At 38.9% G+C, this 20,977-nt stretch overlaps 2 protein-coding genes and 1 pseudogene across 2 annotated transcripts; 1 reads left to right on the top strand and 2 right to left on the bottom strand.

The window, feature by feature from the left end:
* Positions 1 to 729: 729 nt before the first annotated feature.
* LOC137609368 (ornithine decarboxylase-like) lies at positions 730 to 4,084 on the bottom strand (annotated as a pseudogene).
* Positions 4,085 to 9,829: 5,745 nt separating this feature from the next.
* Positions 9,830 to 15,036, bottom strand: clpp (caseinolytic mitochondrial matrix peptidase proteolytic subunit). The gene is made up of 7 exons (XM_068337321.1): positions 14,922 to 15,036; positions 13,191 to 13,292; positions 11,922 to 11,993; positions 11,740 to 11,836; positions 10,914 to 11,101; positions 10,699 to 10,804; positions 9,830 to 10,496 (listed from the first exon to the last, which is right to left on the bottom strand). The coding sequence occupies exons 1-7, from the start codon at positions 14,931 to 14,933 to the stop codon at positions 10,267 to 10,269; spliced, it is 807 nt and encodes a 268-aa protein (XP_068193422.1). The 5' UTR covers positions 14,934 to 15,036; the 3' UTR covers positions 9,830 to 10,266.
* Positions 15,037 to 17,433: 2,397 nt separating this feature from the next.
* Positions 17,434 to 19,590, top strand: si:dkey-204f11.64 (uncharacterized protein LOC100537752 homolog). Its single transcript, XM_068336643.1, has 3 exons — positions 17,434 to 17,591; positions 19,079 to 19,205; positions 19,390 to 19,590. Exons 1-2 carry the CDS (start codon positions 17,499 to 17,501, stop codon positions 19,202 to 19,204), a joined length of 219 nt encoding a protein of 72 aa, XP_068192744.1. The 5' UTR covers positions 17,434 to 17,498; the 3' UTR covers position 19,205; positions 19,390 to 19,590.
* The last annotated feature ends 1,387 nt before the right edge of the window (positions 19,591 to 20,977 follow it).

Here is a 20,977-nt window from a genome sequence, read left to right as displayed (position 1 = left end):
CTGTCATAGTTCCCTACTATGTCCCTAATCTCAGTCCTATACTCTTGGCGCTACTCTTTATTTGTGCGAACGCACTTTCCTCCTCTCCTTCTCGACCAACAGTAATCCAATTTCCACCGGCGCCCTGTAGGTCAACAGCACCGATCGTTGTTAACCCGGGCCTCGACCTATCCGGTATGGAAGTCATAGGTTAGATTCGCATCTTTGATTTGGCAAACGTTTTACGCCGGATGCCCTTCCTGATGCAACCCTCTGTATTTATCCGGTCTTGGGACCGGCACAATAAGACACTGGCTTGTGCCCTCTTGCGGCTATAAAAATTGCTTCATTATTACACAAAAATTTAAACCTGAAACCTGTGCACAGACCTGACCAATAAAAACAAATTTAAAATAGCTCAAAAATAATAAATATCAAATTATAAAAAAATAAAACCATCAAGAATGGTGAAATTATTGTTAGCAATAATTTAAATCTAATCAAATGAAATTGTGCTTTTCAGGATTTATATCAGGTCATCTGATTACAAAGTTAAAATGAGAGAGTTGTAAGGTGTGTCATGTCTCATCAGAGACCACAGAGTAAATGTGTTCCATTCATCTATAATACACTAAATCTAGCAACTTTACATATCTTACTTGCAACCCAACCAGTGTCTGAAATACATCAATAATAATTAGTGTCAAACAACCCAGTCAGAAAAATCAGCCTTAAAGGATTTTTACCAGATCATGACAGTATAATGTTGTATGTGTGAGAGAGGTTTAAGGTGTGCCAAGTCTCAGCTGTCACCACAGGGTAAATGTGTGTTCTCTCAAATCCACTGAAGTCAGTGCGAAAACTAATAGTGTAAGCACCCATGTTGTCGAGCAGGAGCCAGTCTCCGATGTGCAACTCAGGAAGCCAGCAACTCTCAGTTATTTTGTCAAGAATGTTACACGTTGGACCCCAGAGAACAGACAGGTATTTCTGCTCACTGGTCTCCACAGCCTGTAAATGAAAGTGATGACATTAAAGCCACAAATCAAATTGGTTCTCCTGTTATCTCAGTCTGCCCATCCCATAATATTAACATGTAGAGGTCAAGATGGGTCATTGAGCTTAATTTAGAGTCAAGATTTTCAGGCACTTATGTCCATATTGAACAAAACATATCATGATTGTGTTGTGGTGATGGGAATTATATTTACCTTGTGGAGGAAGGGTTCAATTTTCTTATATTTAGGATTAATATTCACAGCCGCCAGGGACCCAAACACTCCATCATTTACTAAGTATATCATCATTCTGTGTGGGGGGGTTTCCTTAATGTCTGGTAAAATACATCAAAATAATATAATGTACACTAACAATCATTTCAAAAACATTTGGTTCTTTGCAGACTAAATTCAAATTTTGAAAGAAATTGATCTGTTCAACTTGGTATAAAAGAATATGAATCAATATGAAATTATACAAAACTATTTGCAAATACAATATATTATATAATCATACTGTTTTAAAAAATCACCACATGAAGTCAATAAACCTGTAAATGAAGACTTAAACAGTATGGCTGTCTGTGGATTAATTTATTTCTAGTAGTGACATGTTGCACAACCTTCTGTTATCCCTCAGCCTCTAAAAGTAATATAAAACTACACTTCGAATTCACTAACATCAGGAGTGTAACATGTGCTTCAAATCCTGTATACATTACCACAATGTTTATCCATATCATCTGTGATGGTGGTTTTGGCAATAACATTCATCACCAGTGTGAAAGCTGGGTCCACAAAGTATTGACCTGGTTCAGCGATAACCTTCACTCCACTGTCAGCTGGGAAATATTCATCGAGTGCTGCATTAATGACATCTGAAAGCTAAGACGACAGGAATACAATATGTTAAATCATAATTCACAGATTATACATCATTCCATGTGTTTGCATGCAGTACAATCAATGTAATTGTAGATAATAGATGAAAAGCATTTGGAAAAATTTAATGTGGTCCAGTCTGGATATTTATTAGATTATGAATAATTCAACACTAGTGATGAAGAGGATGTAGCTTTATCACCATTATTCACATATTTAGTAATATAATTTTGTTTTACCTCATTAAATTTCACTTGCTGGTCGTCTCTCCCAGGAAATCCTCCACCAATATCTAAGAGATTCATTTGGAAGCCCATTAAATTCTGTAAACAAAACAAAACAAAAAGAAAGTTAAAAAGGCAGTTGCACACAGTATCCTTGTGTGCACTGCGCTCCGACTCACGGGTACTCCTGCAACTTTTCTTTTTTATACAAAAGTGCTTTAAAGTCTATAAGAGGGGGGGGGGGGTAATACAGATATAAGGTGGTTTAATATCAGTATGGGGAGGGTTCATAAACGTTTAAATTCCTGTAAATACTAAAATAAAGAGTTTGTTGCTATGTCGCAGGATTTTGTTTTTCACGGGTGGTTCTGGAATGCATTAACCGCGAGTAACGAGGGAGCACTGTATACTGGACATTTGCAAACTCTGGTGCTTTTAAAAACTTTTGGGTACACCAGAATGCATTCGGTGAACAGGTACGCAACAACATGGAACTTTTCCTTTCTTGCTGAGCATGACACAGGCCTGCGTTACCACTTGTCCACTAACAGAATGTGAACTGGGACATCTGGCAAAATACAAAATGACCTCATTCTTTCTATTTTAGAAGTGACTGGAGAAGAGATGACAACACGAGAGACAAAAAGCACTTTTTGTCACTGTAAAGGTGGATAAGACCTCAGACTTGGGTAACGCTGCAAAGCTCGCACTTGTTTTGCGTTATGTTACGGAATCAGATGTCAGGGAGCATTTTGTCAAATATGAGGATTATCTAGTGGCTGCCGAGCTGATGATATTGCTGCTCTTACTTTTTCCTTTTTTTGAGGAATTTGAATGTTATGCCACAAAGTTGTGCCACAGTGTTATGATGGCGCAGCAGTGAGTTGTTCTGTGACATAGCTGCGTGACATCTATAAAAGGTGTGGCTGCGGGATTCTGTTGGAGTGACAAAAAAAAGGAGTACGACTGACGCCTTCCCAAAAGCAACAGTTTTTGTCCCATTTGAGAGAAGTTATAAACATCTCAGTCCTCGAACGCTACATTGGTGGCAGCGGTGGGAGCCGCTTCAAATATTATGAGATGTATTTATTCAAGAGGAGCATCGCTGAAGGCCTAGGTGTGAAATGCACTGCCCGCCACTGCACCCAGCTCTAGCCCTAACCATCACAGTAAAACAGATCAATAACTATACCTGTGAAACATTCAAACACACTTTTTATTTGTAGTGTGAATTTCCTATGATAATGACTTACTGCAATGTCAAAGGCATGCCTGGCATCTGCTATGGCCTGTTTGAATGCCAAACTGTCAGAGCACCCGGTTCCAACATGAAAGCTGACACCAATGACCTCTAAGCTCAGTTCTTTAGCACGTTCCAGCAGTTTATCAACTGTCTCCAGGCTGGCACCAAACTTTGAATTGTGTCGTACAATGGCTTTGGAATCATCCACTGCAATGCGGAGAACCAGTCTGGAACACGATTCAAAAGACTTGCATGAAACTACACTCAAAGAGCAAAATATTAGCAGTGTTTCACTTACTTGGCTTTGGCATAACTATGAGAAATTTTAAATAATTCATCCTCATTATCAAAAGTCATCACATTCACTCCATGGGCGCAGGCATATCTGATGTGTGACGGTGGTTTGATGGTGTGTGCGTAAATGATTTTATCAGGAGTCACTCCGAGGGACAGGGCCAGTTTAATTTCACCCTGTTATAACAAAAACATTTTTAAATGAGCAAACTGAGAAGGAAAATGTTGAAAAAACAATATTCCTCTATGAAAAGGATTAAGAAAAAAGTAAACAGAAAATATAATACCTTGCTAGCACAATCAAAACCTGTGCCCAGAGCTCTCAGCATCTTCAAAACTGCAGGTGTGCTGTTACACTTGACTGCATAGAAAGGTGTGACTCGAGGTAACTTAGTGACCCACATGAGGTGCCTCATATACAGACTATCTAGACTGGCTACAAAGAATGGCTCTTCACTGTCCTAAATGGGATAAAGACAAAATAATTTGTTTTGAAAATTAAAATGTGTAGAGATTCATGAGGAAAAAAAAAGAGATTCATCCTTCAATACTTTCATATAATGTTAGATTCATAGTCAAGAAAGTGTGTAGATGTCTGTGTTACTCACCTTTGAAAGTTTTATCATATCATCTATAAAATCATTTGTGGTTCTCCCTTTGTCTAAAATGTCAATGTCACAATCTTCTGGAGACAAATTGTGTACGACAGATGTGTTTGTAGTTAATGGGTCTGCAATAGATGAGAAGAAATGACAAAACCGTAGCATAAATAACATCAGTTTATACTGTAATGCTGGACCTTGAAATAAAAACACACACATATTCCCCTGTCTTATTTCTAAATGTATACATCATTTATTACTTTACAAAATAAGCTTTGATAAGTATTTTGCTTGTCTTACCATGACCCATCCGATCCTCCGTTTTTGACATCTTTAAAATCTGTTGTAGCTTGAAAACGTCAATTTGAAGCTGAAAATACGTCTGACAATCAATACCTGCATTCACACCTTTATACTCCCTCCACCTACAATAAGAAACATGATACCTTAAAAATCTAATAAGGTACTGACTCATGAAGCTCATGTCCGGCTGAAGGACAAGTGTGTTAAAATGTTTTGTAATGTGTTTCATTTCCTTTTTATTACTTTGTACATACAAAAGAGGGGGCGGCACGGTGGCGCAGCGGTTAGCGCTGCTGCCTCACAACACGGCGGACCCGGGTTCGAGTCCCGCTCTGTGCGGAGCCCACCACAGTGTAAATCTACAGTATTGAAAAGATTTTTTCTGTTAAATGCGCAAGTTTTTATGGCATTATTGCTTATCTGCTAATAGAGTGGACACTACCGCATCATCTCATACACTGAAACTCAAATGGCAAGATATTGCAAGTAACAAAAGGTAGATAAAAAGGGTTTGAAATCGACGTGGCTGAGAGACAGCTGGAACTACTAAACTGTTCATAGTTTAATGTTAAAACCATCTATTAAAGGAGTAAGAAAATTATAAAATTCACATCTTGCCCTTATTTTAACCCAGAATTATCCATATCCATTGATACAGTTCTTGTTTGTTTATGCAGGAATTTTCTGAGCCAATTGCATTTCGCGTTGTAATTTAACAATGTAATAATTATCAAGGTCAAACATCCATGTGTATTCTCGTGCTAACTATGCGTACAGATATGATTTCTAGTGGCAGGCCATGCATTTCACACCAAGGCCTTCAGGGATATTCTACTTAGGCAAACTTGCATAAATACATCTCATAATACTGTAGGCAGGTTCTACAGCTGCCACCAGTGTAGCATTCAGGACTGAGGCATTTATAACTTCCATTGAATGGGACAAAAACCGGCCCTTGCGAGTGGCATCAGCCCTACTCCTTTTACTGTCACTCGCACAAAAGAACCCCACGTTCACACCTTTTATAGATGTCACAGAACAAAACGGCTGATAGACAGATAGATAGATAGATAGAAAGATAGATATATAGATAGATACTTTATTAATCCCGGAGGAAATTGTATAAATGGCTGTGCCATTTACACACTTTAATTATCATTTATGACACCAGAGCTAGGGAAAGAAAATACAGAAATACACTAACACACTACTAGATGTTGCACCACCTCAGTTGTGTATAACACAGGCTATTTTGTGGCAGTGACAGCAATATAATGAAAAGGGTCTCTTTGTGTATCTCCACTTCAGATAACTTTATCCAGACAATATTTCTCGAGAAATGAAAAATAAGAGCAGCAATGTCATCAGCTCGCCAGCCACTAGATACATCCTCATATTTGATAAAATTCTTCATTATGTGACTTGTGCAGAGCTTGATCGTGTTCATCGGAATTAGGCGTAAACATCTTAAATATACATACATGATGTGTAACTGGTCTGAGGTAGGACCCAAGTACAGCACAGACTGAGACCAGAGCTGGAATAGCCCAACAGTTTATTCTGAAGCTTCGCACAGAATGGCAGCAATATCTGAACAGAACAAAACGGCTGTGCCAGTTACACACTTTAATTATCATTTATGACACCAGAGCTGGGGAAACAAAATACAGAAATACACTAACACTACTAGATGTTGCATCACTTCAATTGTGTATAACACAGGCTATTTTGTGGCAGTGACAGCAATATAATGAAACAAGTCTCTTTGTGTATCTCCACTTCAGATAACTTTATCCAGACAATATTCCTCGAGAAAAATAGATGCATCCTCATATTTGATAAAATTCTTCATTATGTGACTTGTGCAGAGCTTAATCGTGTTCATTGGAATTAAGAGTAAACATCTAAATATACATGATGGGCCCAACCTCGTGGATTGTTGAGGGTCATTTTCAGTTTTCATGTCCTTATCTTTTGAGCTACCTGTTGAGTAAATTTAAATGGATTCTGGCTATGATGTGACAAAAATTTCAAGAATTAATTTTCATAAAAATTCAGGTCTTAGCATGTTTTACTCCCCACTTGATTCAGTTATTCACAGGACGATAGTCAAAAAGGTTGAGAAACATTTAAAACATGGCAAACATTGACCATGATCATTTATGTGTTTTCATTTCTTAAACCATACAACAAATGGCTGAACTGTTAACCCGTTTAAGGTTAAGATGGTTGTTGTATTTCCACCAACCAGAGCAATTCATCCACAATGTTGGTTAACTTTGTATTGGAGCTGTGAAAATCTGCCCATGTGATTGAAGGATACATTTAAACTATATGTGCACATATGGAGACATCTAGTGTTTGAATGAGACAATCAAAACCAAATGAAGTCAGGACACTACCACACACACAAATCTGTAAACACTTGTGACAAATAAAGTTTTACATGCTTTCTTCATGTATATGATTTTACACCAACATCAACAAGAATAATGTCAGAAATATCTTATCCTGGCCAATGCAAACTACCTTTCGGCTCAATCGTGTCAGACAAGAAAATAGCACAACACGTTCTCTGCTGAATAAATGTTTGACGTGACTAATTCTAGTACATCAAACTTTTCCAGGTTTGTGTTGTCTAAAATTGTGGACACAGTGCTGGGACAAAGACTCTGGGATGTTCTTTTGATAACCAGACATGTGATTAAAATGTTTTCCAGTTAATCAAATTTTGAGATGCCCCGCCAACTGTTTTTTTCTTTCCATGTCATTAACAATTTTTGCAATCTTGTTCCTGTCATGACAGTGAGCTGCACTACCTGCTAGGGAAGGCTAACTCTCTTCTCCTGGATTATCAGGTGTAGCCCGGTTTCTGTGATCGTCATAACACAGTTTTCAGTGTTTTCTATTGGGTTCTAGGCTCTCATTGTCAAAAACACAGCTATTGTGCTGTCAAAGATATGTCAGAGGTAGCACTGACTAATATCAAGTTCAATCGTTTTATTTATGTAGCGCTTAATAATGCCAACAGACATTTCAAAGCACTTTATCAGACAGAAAAACCCAACTGAACCCTCCACAGCAAGCATAAGCGACAGTGGCGGGGGAAAAACTCCCTCGTTGAGGAAGAAACTCCGAGCAGGACCCAGACTCTATTGGGTGGCCATCAGCCTTGACCGGTTGGGTGGAAAAGAAATACAATGAAGATAAGGACAAGGTAAGAGAAAGAGAGACAGAGAGTGGCAGATAGGCCAGATAGAGTCAGTGTCAATATGGTTATAGTTAGACAATAGGGGTTGTTGTCTTCAATACATGTTCCCCATCATGTAGTTGGTAAATTCAAGGCACAATTACAGCTGCATGGATGACTGTTTGGCGGCACGGAGGAAGAAAGGCAACAGAACCCCAGCCGATGGTTAGGTGAATGGTGCTACTGGTGGGATGGGAAGGACAGGTCCACAGTGGATGGGTGGATGAGGGGTGAACCTGAGAAAACCTATAAGGGCATAGAGCAGAGACTCCAGGGAAGAAGTTGAGTTAGCGGGGTGTGATTGGAGACTTGGAGTGAGGTCGGAGAGGAGGAGGAGTAACAGAGAGGGTCAGAGAGAAGGAGGAGAGAGGAGCTCAGTAAGACTGGATCCAGCAGTGTAGGTCTATAAGAAAAAACGTAGCAGCCTAAGTTGCCAGCAGACAAATAAATGAATTAATACATTTATTTAGGCTGACTAAATAAATTACGTCAATGTGTAAACATCCCAAACATCTTATCATTCCAACTAAACAGTCAGAGCATTTTACTGAAAACTTAACGTATAAATATTTTGGGTCCAGGACTAATCAGGGGATGATCAAAGTCCAAAGATGTTCTCTATAAAGCATGGACTTCATTGCAAATGGTTATGACGATGTAATTGTGAATTGATTTAACTCCATTTCTAAACTGTCCTTCTACCCAAACCTTTTAAATGTTGGTGGTTCAGTGATAGAATCTCACCTGGAAATCTCAGCTGGAAATCAAACCCAGGAGGCCTGGGTTTGATTTCCAGCTAATGCAAACTACCGTATGGCTCAGTCGTGTTGGACTAAAAAACAGCTCGTCATGTTCTCTACTGAATAAATGTTTGACGTGACACACTTGACACACTAGCATGTCAAACTTTGCCAGAAGACTTGGGTAGGCTAAAATTGTGGACACAGTGCCTGGACAGTCATACTTAAGCAAGCAAAACATTGTGTGTGTCAATATGCTTACAGTACTTCTGCATGTCAAATGCTCCTTTGGAGAATCTGTATGGTTCTATGGCGCCAATGGGTGATTGGCATCTCTAGCATCAGAAACCGATGTTGTATGGTGGTGGGTCAGTTTGACTTCAGGCTGATGACTTGCATTCTGGCTAGATCACCTACATTTCAATTTACAATAGATGCTTTTTTGACCTTGGTGAACCTACGGAGCAAGTAGTCAGGACGGCCGAAAGGTCTAAGACGCTGCTTTCAGATCAGAGCTCCCCTGGAGGTGTGGGTACGAATCCCACTACTGACAACTGCTGCTTTTATCTACTGGTAAGAGATACAGACAGCATTGTGTCATTAAGCACAAAAGCTGTCCATGGTCACCAACCTGAGCTTCAGTTAGCCATTGAGTGACTATCACAAGTATGTGCATCAGGTTAAGAAGAGAGGATGAAGCCATGCACCCATCATTACAGGGCAGCTGGGCAGCTGGAGTAGCTTCTCCTGGTCTCTTGCATAGGCAGATTTCATTGGATTATTTTTGGGATGCTGTGACTGTAGACAATGACATCCCCAAGGTCCTTACCACGTTACAATGATAAACAATATGGTTGGGGTATTTGCCACTGCAGTCTTTCACTGAGAGGTAAATCTCTCCCTGTCTTGATTTCACTTTTTTTTTTTTTTTAATATAACCAGTCTTGTGATTAAAATGTTTCTTTTGTTCGCATGTCAGTCACAAGATCTGCAATTTTCTTTTTTCCCGTCATGAGAGTGAGCTGCCCTACCTGCTAGGCTAACTCTCTTCTCCTGGGTTATCAGGTGTAGCCTGGCTTCTGTGATCATCATAAGAGTTATCAGTGTTTTACATTGGATCCAAGGCTCTCACTGTCAATAACACAGCTATTGTGCTGTCTAAGATATGTCATTGTTCCTTTCCTATCAGCTCTGTTACGTGTTGACAAAGACAGAGGTAGCACTCAAAAATGGCCAAATTTCTGATTTGTTCATTTGTCTGCTGAATATGACAGGATGAATCTGAGACAATTTTGCATCAACAACAAATATCTATTGTGGTCAAAATTGACATATTTATTACAAATATGAAAATTCAAACATGGGTCATACAGTTTCTCTCCACTCATCGGTGTCATCAGAAATAGATGGCTCAGTCTGAACAGGGTTCCCCTCCTTTAAATGAATGTCTTATCCAGCTGTGCAGAAGGATCATCTCGTATGAAAGTTGACGGCACAGTTGCTGAGGAAAAACTCCTATATGGAGTCAAAAGATGTATGACAACTTGTCAGCCATTCCTTGACTTTAATTTTAAAGACCACAGGAATTAATAACTAATTTAAATTAATATTCTGGACCTAAAATGATGCTGTGTTGTGTATAGAGTGCGTAATGCCACTGTTTCGGTTAGGGATGGAAAAAAGCTACTCCATGGCCATGGCTTGACCTTGTTCTCAGGAACAGTCATGTATCAAACAGCTCTGTGATGGGTTCATGGCTCAGGTTTATATGAGGAGGGAGGGGGGGTCCCAGGGGTGGCTTTTTCAGTGGCAGGAGACTCTGAAGCCTGTGGGGAGAGACTGGCCGTGGCTGACGGCTCTTTCTGTACCAGCTCAGGCTCATCCTGGCCTGCCTGGGGCGGGTGAATCAGTACCCGGTCGATGAGACCGAAGTCTTGGGCCTCCATGGGGCTCATGTAGCGATCCCTTTCCATTACAGTCTCTAAAATGAAGGAGAGGCATAAAGATATGAGAGGTAAGGGCTCAACATTAACATAGTTTATATGTTAAACGCATCACAGTCAAGTTACTAGTTTCAGATTCCACTATAGGCAGTGGAGTGATACAATCCACTCCACTAGTGAGACTGAAAATGTTGCTGTATCTGGTGTTAATTTGTGTGTGTGTGTTGGTTGCCAACCTACCGATGGTTTCCAGCATCTGTCCTGTGTGTTTGGCATAGATGTTATTGATCTGTTTCTTAAGCTTAAGAATCTCCTCAGCCTGGATGGCGATGTCTGTAGCCTGACCCTGGACACATGGCAAACAGATTTATTATTACCCGCTTTCACCGAAATGATCACCTCTCTGTGGGTTCGACAGCTCTAATTTATGACCAGGACTAACAGGACTACCTTACCCGAGCACCTCCTGAAGGCTGATGAACCATGATGCGAGCATTGGGCAGTGAATGCCTCATGCCTGAAGTTCCTGCTGCTAGCAGGAGGCTGCCCATACTGGCTGCTTGGCCAACACACCACGTGGAGATGGGATTAAGGATGTACTGCATGGTGTCGTAAATGGCCAGACCCGATGTCACCACACCACCTGGATGGGAAGGATGAAAAAAACATGTTGGGTAGCTTCATCAAAAGAATAACAGCAGAGGCTACGAAAGCGAAGGAATGTTGGTTGAGGTTCAGAATGACTTGATTGGATCACTCCAGAGAAGTGGTTCACTGAAAACAAGTGATGAAATCACAATTTAATTGGAAAAGTGAGTTTGTCAAAGGATAAATCACTCAAACGTTATGAAAAATAGAGGTCCAACAATGAAAATCCAAAAGGTTAAACAGTCCAACAAATTGAAAAACAGCAAGGAATTTGAGGCTTTCACCAACAACAATCCATTACATCAGCAAAAGTTCCAGAGTCTGCAGAAAGCTATGAATGTAAGGGGCAAGGGCATAAACCACCACCAAATATCTGTGTCCTTTGACACCTGAGAGGACTCAGTAAGAACTGTTGTGATTTTATGAAGCATTTTACAAAATGAGCTAATTTTGACATTTAGGATTAGAAAATCATTGCATAACTTCCTGACACTTCTTTTAGGAATTGGGATTGCTGAAATAAGTGGTTTAAGATACAGGTGGCAGAAAATAACCTTCAAGTTGGATTGTATAAAAAAAAATATTTTCATTCACAATATAGTTTCTGCATGCATGGCTTCAGAGATGTCTTACCAGGGCTGTTGATGTACATGTGGATGGGCTTGTTGTTGCTCTCTGATTGCAGGAAGAGCAGCTGGGCGATAACCAGACTGGCTACAGAGTCATCAATCTGAGCAGGGCAGGATGAATGCTTGAGAAAACACATCAAACCCATGATAATGAAGATTCTGTCTCAACATCCAGGAGACACTTACTGGACCCATGACACAGATGATCCTCTCTCTCAAGAGGCGAGAATAGATATCGTATGATCTGTCTCCTCTCCCCTGGGATGAAAAAAACAGGAGATTTAAGATCAATCAAACCATCAGATGCTCTGTCAAACCAAAAAAGCAGGACTGTGTGAGCACACTGTCTGCACGATCTTCTACATCAGCACAAACTGAGAAACATATCAGTTCAGCGTTTGTTATTTTATGTCCAACTGTGAATAAAAGCTTTACACACAAAAAGGCAACTCCTTATTTTCTGTCATGCAATTTGTGTGAAGACGGACAAGGGACATTTTACTAGATACACAGTGTTAATTATGTCCAATGCATAGTTAAACATTTATTCTCTAAAAATTCCCCCTCTCGTCCTTTGACACTCATGGAAAAAATTGTCGGCACCTCTCTGTAAATGCAAGAAAACTCCACATTGGTCGCTGAAATAACCTGAAACTGTCAAAAGTAATTATAATTAGAATGTACTGAAACCTAATCAATAACAATCAGACTTTACTTTTGATTTGTGGTTCAAAAGAATGATTTTAAAAACGAACTAATAAAACAGTACTGGACAAACATGATGTTACCCTTAATATTTTGTTGCACAACCTTTAGAGACTATCACTGCAATCAAAAAACTTTCCGTAACAATGAGACTTCTGCATCCATCATCAGTTGTTTTCACCCACTCCTAATATTATCACTCAACAGGGAGTTGAAACACCAAGCTCTGCCAGACCTTAAGTTAAATTTCAACAGAATTATTTCTCCTCTGATTATCACATTTGAGCTCCCACCCAAGCAGACAGGTGGTGTGGGCGTAGGCTTTTGGGTAGAGGTGTCGCTTAAGTGTGTTCATCTTCTTGAGTTTTTGAGAAAAAAAAAAAAAAAAGCAATTCTGTGTTGCTGTGAAGTTCCAAAATGTTTTGTTGATGGTTTTGCTGTGTTCTAAAAGCTGTTATAGTAGCAGCCATGATTGGCAAGCCGAAAGAATCTCCTCTTGAGACTTTCATCAAGATCACATATGGTTATGAATCACTTTGTAGTCTGTACACCAAAAATTCAACACACCTTTGTCATTTTTTTACAAGTTTAGACACAAAGTGTGCTAAATGAAAGTTACTGTTGGTGGCGATTTCCTCAACACTTTGTCCAACCTATGTCTGGCCATTTCCCATAAACAGGATTCAAGAACATGGATTACTTCGCAAGGACACTCTTTAGACATGCACAGTTAAACATTGTTTCACTCACCGTCTGTTCCACAACGATGGGTACCAGAGGATTCCTCCATACTGGACTGTGGTGAATAGATCTGCAGTGTTTCAGCGTCAAGCCTCCAATGTGCAACACCCTCTAAAAAAAAGGCACAAAATTAATGAGAAAACACACTTGGGATATACTTGTTTGTATATAGGCAAAATACAGTAAGCACAATATAATAAACAAATACACACACACACACACACACACACACACTATGTTTTGCCAATATAGCTATATGATGGCATTTTAACTCACTGGCTGCTATTGATGTCTTTAGACATCAATTGTTCAGTGAGGGCTGGGGGACAGTATGGTGGAGCTTGTAAGCGCATATCAGGCTTTTAATCATGGAATTTAGCATCATGACGACTGACCCAATTATGGAACAGAGAATGGTGAATCAGAGGAAGATGGAGAAGTTGCTTCAGCTTATAATGCAACAATGTCTGCATATGTCAGAGCTCACCCGTGAGCCAACACGATGTTTTCAGCTAAGCATCTTGTGATTGGTCAAGAACAGAAGAAAAACACCGATCAATGCCCGGAGCGTCAGAGAAAGTCCGCCGACGGAGATCAACTGTTACAAAGCGCTGGCAGCCAATGAGTTAATTATTGTGTTTCCAGCAGTTACAAAGAGAAAAAACCTGTTGCATAAACAGTATGTTATCCAACAACATAGATTACATAAGCCTAATTATAATAATGATGCTTATTTGTTATAATCATGTTTGTGTGCCTTCCTGTTGCACTGCATTTTATGGGATTCAAATATGTACTACAGTACTACTATGTACTATACATATACATACATTTATATATATATACACATACATATATATATATACATACACACACATATATATTTATATATACATGTATATGTATATAAATATATACTGTATATATACTATATATACTTATATACATATTTATATACATATATATGTATATTTAAATACATAAATATATGTGTATATATACATATATATGTATACATTTTATATATTATACACACGTATAATTATCACTCATGACTAAGGTATCACTGACTGGTAATGCAGATGTTTCACCTCTCATCCAACCTGTTCACAGATGCTTTAGTACAGTGTTATAAAGTACTGTGTGGTGCTGAACTGTTGTCTACTACATCAGTGACTGCATGTTTGTTTTCCCATTAGCTCAGTAAAACTCCCATTTACTACTAGAAACGGTTCCTTATTCCACATACATTAGATATCAAATGAGGTGGGAAGCTGCTTGTGGACAATAACTTCCAATAAAGACGATGATATCTACTACTTGAAACAATTTGATAACAGATTTCTAAGTTCCATACGAGTAAAACGTGACTACAGGCCAGCGCCATTTTTAACTCATCTAATCGGGTTGCTTATGCAAGTGACCGGCGATGGAAGTTACGTCAAGAAATACCGTCCTAAAACCTAATAATGACAAAAACAACAGAGAGCGAAAGGTTTTATTTGTATCGTTGTCTTTTTGGACACAATGAACGTCACAGAAATAATCTGTCACAGAAAATATATCAGAAACGTTCATTCATTCTGATCCTAACAGGTTCAGAGGTAACGACATGGAACAGTGTCACAAGCTAATGGCTAACATGCTAAACAACGATGACACAAGTCACCAAGTTTCGATTAAAACATATTTAGAATAAGAAAAGTGCTGAAAGTAAGGCCACTTTAATCGTATACTCACTCGGAATAGCATTTTGTAGAATTTTAGTCTCTTCACTCCTCTTTGCGAACCTTCAGCTACACCGGAACTAGTTTCATCTTGACCCTTGAAACGCGTTCATTTTTCTTCTTCGTGTAAGACAAGACGATCTGTATCCGGTTTATTTAACATCACTTCCTGTACAGGACTATGTTTTTTTTTAATTATTATTATTATCACTCCTAAGACCACATTCAGGTTCCCTATGAAAAGGCGTTATCACGCTCTTCCTCCAATTTTTGTAAAATATACCTCAAAATAATGTTTTAAAAATAAAGCTTTAATTAAATTGTGATTGTTTCTGTGTTACCAGATTAATATTATTGTTTTGTTGAAATACTTTTTTTTTTCAAAATAAAGTAATTTGTCAAGACACACACACCCACACACACACACACAAAGAGCTTTGAAATTTATTTCCAAATAGTAGCCATACACTGACAATACATGTAAATCAAGTTGTCAAAATTGTCCCCAAGACACACACAACAACACACTACAGTATATGGATCAATGTACCTTCACCGTTAATGCTGCAGTGAATTTTCCTGATATAGTATTAGTATTCATACAGTAATAGTATTTATTTATTTATTTGTTTGTTTGTTTATTTACTTACTTACTTACTTACTTACTTACTTACTTACTTACTTACTTACTTACTTACTTACTTACTTATTTTGTTGCTGAAGAACTGATGCATCATGCCCTGTGTACAAGACGACCATTTCCACAAAAATATTTCGAAATACTGTAGTATGTTTAAAAGAGCAGTAGGTGTCAGTGTAGCCGCAAAGTCAATAAAGAATAAGTTCACAGTGCTGATGCAGGATATCTGCATCGTCAATAAACTGAAAAGAGTTTGCAGCATTAGTCACTACCCGTCCTTACCCAGTGCCCCTCACTTTTATCGGAGCTTTCTCTGCAGGGATCTGAGTAAAAATGGTTGTTGTGTATCTAGAAAGTGGGATGCCACTTGTCACAACATCAGCAGATAAATTATGTCTTACTGTTAAAATAATTATCATAGACAAATAAACAAAAATAAACATAAACAAATTAATCCAACAAGTCAGTCAGTCCATATCAGTCTGATAGCAGAATTCCTTCCCACAAAATATCAGATCAGATTCCTTGTTTGCTCAAAAGTGTTATAGTTCTGTAGAGGCCTGTTGCTTCTCTCATTACCAGCTAGTGTCAAATCTGGTCTTCATAGGATAGAACTAAAGAATATGCAAAAATGGCTCAAACTGCATCCAGGCTGCAATGTTATTATCCAATAATGCATGTGTTTGAGGTGGGTAAAAACTTTTCGAAAGTGTGCATTACAACAAACCAATTCCACAGTCAACATCAGGTATTCCTCTGATTTTTACATTTTTTATTTGTTTATTTGTGATGTCATGGCCGAGTTGTAGGCTGCGACAAAAGGCTGAGATGAGGTGGCACCAATAGATAACAAAAGTCAATCAAACAAGTTAAACAATAAATTCGGTGATGAGGTGTTTAAGTCAGTATCAATGGTGTCTGAGGGTGCAAGAGTGTGTTAGATAATTTGAGACACATGTTAGAACAAAATAAAAGACAAACACAAAAGCAAAAGGAAGCCTGGCTTTATGAGAGGACCGACAGGAACGCTGCGCCTGACACGACCACCACCACTGCTACGAGGTCAGGGTTCCAGCCTTTCAGGGATAAGTAACCTGGGACCCTAGCCAGGTGTTCCCAGTTATTTGATAAGAAACTGAAAGACACAAATAACAGAACCCGAGAAGTCCTGGAGTGGTCACAATAAAGATAAATAACATGTATACACTTTTTGGTGTGTTTGTGTGTGTGTGTGTGTGTGTGTGTGTGTGTGTGTGTGTGTGTGTGTGTGTGTGTGTGTGTGTGTGTGTGTGTGTGTGTGTGTGTGTGTGTGTGTGCGCACGCTTGTGCTCGGTGAAAAACACTTACACGGTATTAGAGGAGTAAATACTCCCCGTGCACACTCTACTGTCACACGCCACTGTCGCCTACTGTAACGGATGTGTAATTACACTTTATTCTGGTTCGTCAATGAAAAAGCAGTCCGACACAGTCCACTACAGTGAACGTTAACTGTCTTCGAGTCAGAGGGTTGCCATGTAAACGGCCCCTCTGGACACATCTCATCCCTCTCAACTTTTTGGTGGATGTTGTTATACTAAACAATACAGACACAATTTATACACATACAAATGGATGATAGATGCATTGTGGTTATTATGAGTACTTTTATTATACATGACATTTCCTACAAGTGCTGTAATTTGTAATGAAGTATTTCTTTATTATAGCTTTGCTGTTTCTATTGACTAAATAGATGGGAGAACTAAACACACACGCACTAAACACACCCAAGTGTGTGTGTGTGTGTGTGTGTGTGTGTGTGTGTGTGTGTGTGTGTGTGTGTGTGTGTGTGTGTGTGTGTGTGTTAGCCTGTGGGTGGAGGGAGTAAACAAAAGTCGGTGAATAGGCTTTTTATTTTGAAGCCTCTGGCTGCCTGCTTCTCCTGACTGCCGCCTCTGTTTCTCAGTCATGTCCAACAACACTGTTCCAAACAGCAGCTTAGCCATCGCTCAGAAGACAGTGAAGCAGCTTCGTCTGGAGGCCAGCGTTCGCCGGATAAAGGTAGGCTCCTGCACACAGAAGCTGGAGCTTCTGCTGTGGCCCTCAGAAGCTTATAATCACTTGTGTTTTGGTGTAACAAGTAGTGTGCAGTCAGTTTTTCTCAGGTTTAGTTTTACTCTTAATGTTCTCTCAGCTGGAAAACTGTGGTTGTATTGAGCTTTATTAATGTTGAGTCATTTGACCTTGAATCCAAATGGCCTAAACTTTGAACAACAACGTCCATGTAAGTTATGCATTTCTATTTTCATATGCATGCTTTAAGGCATCAAATAAGCACATGAGTGTGATTTCCTGGTAGAGCTTCTCTGCTTTTGCAGCACAGTGATAGCTTTGTTGATTGTGTTGCTGTGTGACTGCTGTGTTTGTTGAGTTGCTACTTATTTTAGAACAGAAGTCAGACTGGTTTGCGCTGCTAGAGGAGAACCCAGAGTACATTAATAGCTACTATAAATGTAACCACTTAATAACAGTGAAGCATTTAATTTATGCATATTTGCCATGAACAATGTACAAAAACAGGTTGTTTAAGGTGGTGTGGAGTAACACCGTTCACACATCATACTAGGATACACTCTCTCTCACTGATGCTATGATAGAAACACAAACTTAAAAGGATTCTTTTGAAAGATGAGATAATGCTCTTTTTTTCTCTCTGAAAAATAATGTCATAATAACAAAGCATCATTCATAGTTCTAACCTCCACAAGCACAGTTCTCCTATGTTACTTCACTTCAAATTAGTCCCATGATACCATGATAGTCCGTCTCTCATCATGTGCCTGCTGGATCATTAAAACTTGCACCGCGGTTCAGGACGAAGACTTAAAATGAAACATTTTTGACAACTTTCACCATGGTTTTATTATTGTGGGTGGAAACAACATATAAAAGTCTATTACATATAGTTTTTCAATTGTTGTGAAATATATTTATGTAGTTTTTACCTTTTTTCCCCCAAACTAAAATAAAATATGGGCTTCTTTCCTGTTTGTCAGTAAAAATAAATGAAGTAGGTAAAATCATTTCAGTTATGAATGGAGCCAAAGAGGACACTCGGGTTAGTCCATTCATCAATGACTAGCCCGAGAGCGCCCTCTATAGGTGAGGTGCAGCCAATTTGCTCACAACCATTTAAAGTCCCGCAAACAGAACACACACCGATACACTTGTAGTCACCAGAAGAGGAAACATTATTAACTGTTATGTGTATGCCGTCCATACATCCATCCAGATCAGGACAACAGTATTTAAATCATCTTGTTTGCATGATCTCTTTGAGTTGTTTAATCTACCATTTTCACAAGAGGGAGAGACAAAGAGTCCTGCCTCCACATACAGGGTTTATTTCAAGGTGACAGTTATCTGTATGTTGGTGGGACTGATGAAAACTTGTTGGGATTGGTCCTTTTTTTTTTTAGATCAGAAAACAGGTATTTTAAACTTTGATAAATGAACCAGATGATGTGACATTATGGAATGTTATACAGGTTTCTCAGGCTGCTGCAGAACTGAAGACCTTCTGTTTGCAAAATGCCCACAAAGATCCCCTCCTCACCGGCGTCCCCTCCAGCGACAACCCGTTCAGGCCTCCCAAGTCATGTGTCATCCTCTGAGGTGTGAAGGCAGCCGTCTTCGCCTGAAATGATGTTTCACTTCTTCATTTCATTCTTGCTCTGCTCCGCTCATCCTTATATATTCTTCACTTCTTTGATTTCTCAAACAATGACCCTTCTGTCCTTCAGACCACAAAACCCATCCCTTTAAGCTGACTTTGTTTCTTTGTTTCTGGTATTTTTAGGGCTGTGGGGGAGCTGCAACAGGCACCTGATGGTTCCAGTGTGGTGTCTGTCAGGTTCCCACAGCGGTCTCTGGTGATGAGAGGCCACAACTAAATGTTTTTTCCTGGAGCAGCTGAAGAATGATATTGACAATGTTGTCAAAGCTGGACCTCTTTTCAGGGGGTGTCATTTAGTTTTTTTTAATAAAGTTTCTGTATGTATGTCACAGGTCTTTATCATTTAAAATTACACAACAGATTTCATAGTATTTTGACCACTTTTACACCAATTCTAATGGTAGAAAGCCAATGTTTTTACAGTGGTTGCTGTTGGATACCAAACAGTTAGTGACAAGATGACTTAATTTGTCACAGCTTGACTGTTTCATTTAATATCAAGCGAACCAAAAACAGAAATATAGATTTCTTACTTTCTACGTATTTATACTGCATATCCAATCAGTCATGCTTGAGGAACAAAGGAAATTGGGTCTATTACATCAACAATGCTTTGGGATTTCCATTCATATTCATGCGCAATAGATAGATTAGACTGTATTACCAGCAGTTCAGACAGTCTTGAAATATAATATAGTATTAATTTAATTCTAAATTTAAGGTGGTTAATTAAAGCAAAGTCATTATCAGAGGAAGTATGCAAAGCTGCTGTAAGTTGTAGTTCTAGATCCTTTCATCTTATTCGTCATTAAATCTTCAAATGGACCGTTGTTTGCTTTGTTGCCTGTGAGAAAATCTGTACCCAGGTGGTTTTTATCTCCGTGATTTTAAGTTTTAACATTTTCAAACTTTACTCACCACAAAAACATTCCACAACAACCTTCAGAGGGATTCTGTCACATTTCATGTGGTTTTAAGAAGAGTATCTGGTACAGTCATGAGGCAAAGGCTCCAGGGATGTACTTTAATGACTGCAAACATGAAGGACTGAAACTAGACAGGAAAAAACACATTTTAAAGTGTTTCTGCACTTTAAAATGTGCAAAAACATCAGAATACAAATGCAGAGCAGAATCACAGATTTAAGACTACAGATTGAGGAGGCAATGCCAAAAAGGTAGGATGCAGGTAGGATTGATCAGATGATCAAAGGAGGGAAAGTTAGAGAGGGAAAACTAAATGTGAGAAAGATAGAAAAGAAACATCCTTCAATAAACCCCGACAGTGAATACAAGGTCAGAGAGGAGAGAGAACAAGCAGAACTGAAAGAAACTCAGGATATCACGTGCAGACATAAAACAACATAAAACAGATAAAAGAAATGACAACAAATAGAACCAAGACAGGACTTGAAATAAGAAATTTCAGAAATTGAAATAACTTTTTTTTTTAAAAATCCTTTTTCTTGGAATTCCGACACATTTTAGAAGTCAGTTCTTTATGCTGTCATTAATTGATGTTACATACTGTAAATACAACTGCATACATGATCTGCATCTAAAGCACAAAGCAGCTCTTTTAGCGGGTAAGATGATTTACAAAACACACTTTTTATTAAAACGTGTTATAAGGAGATTAATGTTAGGCCATTCTATTGTATAGGGAGGAACACACAGCTTTGCAAGGACACCCCTGGAAGCGCCTCAACGAT

The sequence above is a fragment of the Antennarius striatus genome, chromosome 16 (assembly GCF_040054535.1).
Source record: "Antennarius striatus isolate MH-2024 chromosome 16, ASM4005453v1, whole genome shotgun sequence".
Taxonomy (NCBI): domain Eukaryota; kingdom Metazoa; phylum Chordata; class Actinopteri; order Lophiiformes; family Antennariidae; genus Antennarius; species Antennarius striatus.
This window is presented reverse-complemented; position numbering and strand designations above follow the sequence as displayed.

What these genes read in the sequence shown, in the direction of transcription:
- clpp (XM_068337321.1), bottom strand. An exon ending in AGCCTTCAGGAGGTGCTCGG is followed by an intron (nt 10,805 to 10,913) that starts GTAAGGTAGTCC and finishes CCATGTGTCCAG; the next exon opens with GGTCAGGCTACAGACATCGC. An exon ending in ACAGATGCTGGAAACCATCG is followed by an intron (nt 10,497 to 10,698) that starts GTAGGTTGGCAA and finishes CCTTCATTTTAG; the next exon opens with AGACTGTAATGGAAAGGGAT.
- si:dkey-204f11.64 (XM_068336643.1), top strand. Translation starts at nt 17,499, where the DNA reads ATGTCCAACAACACTGTTCCAAACAGCAGCTTAGCCATCGCTCAGAAG. An exon ending in CCAGCGTTCGCCGGATAAAG is followed by an intron (nt 17,592 to 19,078) that starts GTAGGCTCCTGC and finishes AATGTTATACAG; the next exon opens with GTTTCTCAGGCTGCTGCAGA.